The following is a 5,109-nucleotide window of genomic DNA, read 5'->3' as shown; positions in this document are numbered from 1 at the left end:
TACCAAAAGAGAAAAGCTACAAAAACATTCATGATTCATCTATGAATGAAGAAATATTAGCCACTACAGTAAAAAAAAAAAGTTTGAAACAATGCATAGCAAATTGAATGTATAGCATCAGATCCACGTGAATTCCCATAACTGCTCGATAGCCCCATCATTCAATTTATGCATCTGATACCACACTAAACTCATCATCTTCGGATGGAGCAGGCAAGTTTAGATCTATCAACTTGTTGTCAAATTTAGTAGAATTTGCAGCAGCCGCATTTGAAGAAGAAGCAGCAGCAAGCAAATGAGATCTCTTGTGACCGCCGAGTGCCTGTCCTGACCCAAACACTCTGTAACAAAATGGACACTGAAATATCTTGTCGTTAGCAACAACAGCAGCAGCAGCAACTTTACCTGCATTTTTGGTTTCACAGCAAACTCTTTTATGTTCATCCAATGTATCATAAGATCGAAATACTTTCTTACAATTCCCACATCGATACTTCCCACGAATCTTCTTGCTTAACTCACTCTTGTTGTTCAAGTCGATCTCTTCTGATTCTTCCAACAACTCAACTGATTTTTGTTCTGCATTCTTTGTTTTCCAAACATCTCTTGAAAGCAGCATAAGACACATAGCAACATCTTCTTCAGGAGAAGTATCAGAAACAGAACTCACCGGTTCTGGCTCAGTCGGTGACTCGACCAAACTGGGTTTCCTCAACAACTTTGGTTTCTTGATTTCGTCTGTTGTTATATTAGTACCCACCTGCCGGTTTCTCTTGGATCGTCTCCGAGTTGGGTTTCTTGACTCAGTCTCACTTTCTCTATCTTGGACAACGGACCCTGAATCTACTGCAAAAGAGAATTCAGGATCTGCAAACCTGAAACTCTTCCTGGGATTCTCTCTTAACCCGTAAACCAAAGATTTCTCTTCAACTACTTCTCTGCTTTTCTCTTCTTGTAGCTCTTGCTCTTCACCTGATGAAGAAGATGAAGAAGAAGCTGACTCAGCACGGTCACCGAGTTGGTGCTGGGTCGTCTTTGGGGGCAGTGGATGAGTGGCTAAGTGACCTTTCATGTGACCTCCTAAAGCTCTGCCATTAGAGAAAGTTCGAGCACAGAGCTTGCATTTGTGCTTCTCCATTGCCACAAAACACAAGCAAAGCAAAGATCAAAGCTCTTTTTTTTCCAAGTGGCTTCTCTCTAAATCCCTCTTTTCTCTCTCTAAAAAGCATGAGAAAGCAATAGAAAGCAAGATTGGGAACTTAAAAGGAGTAGGTGACAAGCATTCCTCCACCAAAAGACACACAACCTAAAATTTTGATTTTCTTTTATTTTCTATAAAACATTTTTTTAAAATTAAAAAATTATTAGGAAAAGAGAAAAAAAAAAAAAACAACGATAATGTTGTTAGTAGTATTTCTTTAAAATTGGGCAAATCAAAATAAAAATTGTATGATCATGGACGGGGAGAGAGGGACAAGTAACATGCAAAATTTGCCCATTTAGGCAATAAACTTTTCTTTTTCACCACTTTCTGGAAGCCCATAAATTGCCAGTCAGGCAACTATACAGCTTTTTGTTTGCTAATTCATTTCATTTATACTATATGTAATTTGATGAATATAATGATATCTATACATGATTTTCGATATTTAAAAAAAAAAAACACCTGACCCACTAAGCAAAGAAACTAAACAACATGACCCAATTTGAAAATTTTGGTCGGATCCTTTTTTTTGTTCCTTTGATCAATTAACCAAATTTTGCTTATAGCACAATGCATGACTTAATCTGCATTGTTCATAATTTTGCACATTAAATTAACTATAGTATCTAATAATTGAATTAAAAGTTGACTTAATCAGTGAAGGGCTCTTTGGGGAAAAATAATTAGTGTTATCTTTTGTCACAGTATTTGTTTAATTAATCTATACAATATGTTTGCTGTAAATTGAATGCAACAACTTCACGCACGAAAACGGAGGCAAGTGCCCTGTCAAATCTCCAACTTGAATTTCTGCCCATTTATTAGTGATCTTATGGTTATTGTTTATAGAGCGCTCTTAGCCTTTTTCGATGAGTCGCTTGTACAAGTCAATCAAACTGTTTGGTTTTGTTGCAGCGCCAGCGACGGCAATTAGCAATATGGGGCATGGGTGATCAAACCACATGCCACCAGAAGTGCCAAGCCAAACCGGCCACCTCATCATTTCTTTTTTATCTTCTTTTTCTCTTTTTTTTTTAATTATCTCGACATTCACTTTTGTCAAATGACCTCTTGAACTAAGGTTAAATGAAATTAAGTATTACTATTAATTAAAAAAATTATCTCAAAAATGATTTAAATGAACACATATTTTGCAAGTAGAAGTTAGGAAAAAAAAAGAAAGTTTCTATTAATCACCTTAGAGTATTTGTTTTCTTCTTTCTTTTTTTGTCTAATTAATAAAATCTCTAAGATTCTGTTACCTTTTGCGCCAATATGGAAATGTAACAGCAGGCAGGTGCTTTTAATGGATAATTCTCCAACGCTCCTGGCAAGGCGCGTGTGAAAACAGACGCACCTAAATTATTCCAAACTCCCGCAAAGTTTTATTTGACCTTTGACCCGAATTAGACTTTTCATACTTCCTCTCGTACGTGATTAGAGCAAGACAGCAAAAGCGGCTCGTAGTATATTTTTGTTTAACAAATACTGATATAGAGTTTTTCTTTGCTTAATTAATGGAATAAAAAAAGGAGAAAAATAAGTCGAACATCATACTGCATAAGAAGCCAAATTATTTGGACTGAAATTAATATTTAAAAGAAACCAAAATTCTACTATGTCTGAACCAATAAACAAATCAAAGTTAAACTTTTGTCAAATACTATTACTGCAAATCTTTATTCTAACTTTATGGGAGAAAATGGGCGACGGTAAATGGCGGAGTCAAGATGATTTGGGACACGAAACACATAACTAGAAGTAGCTTAGCTTAGAATTTAGTGCAAAAGCTCCTTGTTGATGAGGCTTTTGAACACATCTCGAGGCATGTTTGCCCTTTTCGGATGGGCTCGGTGTCAAAGATACCACCCCCTAACGCTGTTTTTGCTCTGTATGCACTGTGCCAAGTAGACCTAGTCTACTCCTGCAATTTGCTCCAGTAAACGAATAAACTTTAACTCTAGTGAAAGGAAAAAGGATTACAGCTAAACCAAATTTAGATTATTTGGAGAATCATTTCCAGTGTTTGAGAGCCATGGCTATGACCGTGCTAGAACAGGTTTGGGATTTCAAGACACGGTCCTGTTAGAAGGCACGCGCAAGTAGTAAGAATGAAAAGGAATAAATTATGGAAAAAAAAAACATCAAAGGAAATATTAAATTAAGATAAAAAAATTTCTGTTTCATTAAAAAATGTGTTTCCATAGACAAAAACAACTAATCTTCAACTCTCACAATCATAGCTTAAAATTTTAATATGATTCTGACGGTAAGCTATGGATTGAGTTGAGTCCGACTGGATTTTACGGTAGGTCGATTTTGGTCATCCACTTATCCCTAATCCAAATCGTTTAACTTAAGACATTAACTGCCTTACCTCTTGCCATTAAAATAACCCAAAAGAACCCAATCATTTGACGATAAAACTTGCTAGCATTGTCTTAAACGGATTATGACGTGCCTTCGTTCCAATGTGCACCGACAATTACGAGAAATGATCATTATCTGAGAAATTTCTTAGAGAGGAGCGGAGGGTGGGTGTGTTTGTTTGTCTTGGCCAGAAGCTGTATGCTGGTTTCACCACCTTTTTCTTTTCTTTTTGTCGTAAAACCCGAAAAGTAGTCAAATATGTGAAAAAAAAGAAGAGAAGGGACATTGCGAAAAGGTCCAACTGATTACGTCCTTGATATATGGTCAAATTTAGAGTTAGTCACTTGGACTGATTAGTCGTATTTAACCCTTGGAGCAACTTTATTTGAAAACTTTTTCATTATATTTAATTTAATTTATTTTTTGTTCAATTATCAAACAAAAAATACCTTTACTTCAATTGTCCACAATCTTTTATATATTGATATTTGAACTTGATTTTTCTATTTCCATTGTTTCAGTGTATATTTGTACTCATGATTCTTTAGTTTTGGAGAAAAAAAAAAACGGAGAAAAATCGAAAGAAAAGGGGTTTATTGGGTAAAAAAAAATGCATATCAAACTATTCATGGATTTGGACTTGTGTCAGAGTCCAATAAACTGCTGGACAGAGAAAGCCCAAGAACACCACCCTTTGGCAAATCTTCCTGCACGGGCCCCACTGACACCACCCCTTTGGCACGAACCTAAAAAATCACAAAGGCTCAATTTTCATGCAACTCATGCAATTTTACTTTCGCCTTCATATAAGGACAGTGCCTCGGCCTGCCTTTGTCAAGCGCAATGTCACGTTTTAAACACACAGAGAGCAAACATCTAATTAGACTTTTTCCTCTTTTTTTTCCCACCCTATAGAAATAATATATGAAGGGGATGAAAGATTGGAACTTAGAATCATTAATTATCAATATAAAAAATAACAGCTCCGTTTCAAGATTAAATAAGGCTTTAAATTACATTGATGTCAAACTCATAAACTACATTGACTAGGTCGGCAGTTAAGTAAATTCTTGAGAAAAATTCTCAAGAAAAATTACTATGAATTGTTGTTTTTCTTTTTTTTTCTTTTTGCATTATTAAAACTTTATAATGTAAATTGGAAGACCCATGTTAATTTATTTAATTAAATAAACTAACAATTTTATAATTTAGTATCAATATGCATAAATGGATTTAATTTTTTAACCTGAAGAAAATACATTTCTGTTCATGTTAGGGTGCATAATAATGCTATAATATGACTATTAATTAAGTTAGTGGTAATTTGCATAGTTTCCCAATATGTTACTAGGTGCTAATAATTCACTTAATGGTAAAAATTTGTATCTTGATACGAATTGCAAGAGGCCATTATTCATATACAGTTAGTTCGTTTGAAAAAGGAAAAATAAACTGTAAGAATTAAAATGACATCTGAAAGGGTCAAAAACATTATAAAAATGGACAGTCACGGAATGGGCATGAGCAATGTGAGA

At 34.8% G+C, this 5,109-nt stretch overlaps 1 protein-coding gene across 1 annotated transcript; it reads right to left on the bottom strand.

The window, feature by feature from the left end:
* LOC18606252 (zinc finger protein ZAT9) lies at positions 1 to 1,299 on the bottom strand. The gene has a single exon (XM_007039767.2). The coding sequence runs from the start codon at positions 1,136 to 1,138 to the stop codon at positions 167 to 169; it is 972 nt and encodes a 323-aa protein (XP_007039829.2). The 5' UTR covers positions 1,139 to 1,299; the 3' UTR covers positions 1 to 166.

The sequence above is a fragment of the Theobroma cacao genome, chromosome 3, assembly GCF_000208745.1.
Source record: "Theobroma cacao cultivar B97-61/B2 chromosome 3, Criollo_cocoa_genome_V2, whole genome shotgun sequence".
Classification (NCBI taxonomy): Eukaryota; Viridiplantae; Streptophyta; class Magnoliopsida; order Malvales; family Malvaceae; genus Theobroma; species Theobroma cacao.
This window is presented reverse-complemented; position numbering and strand designations above follow the sequence as displayed.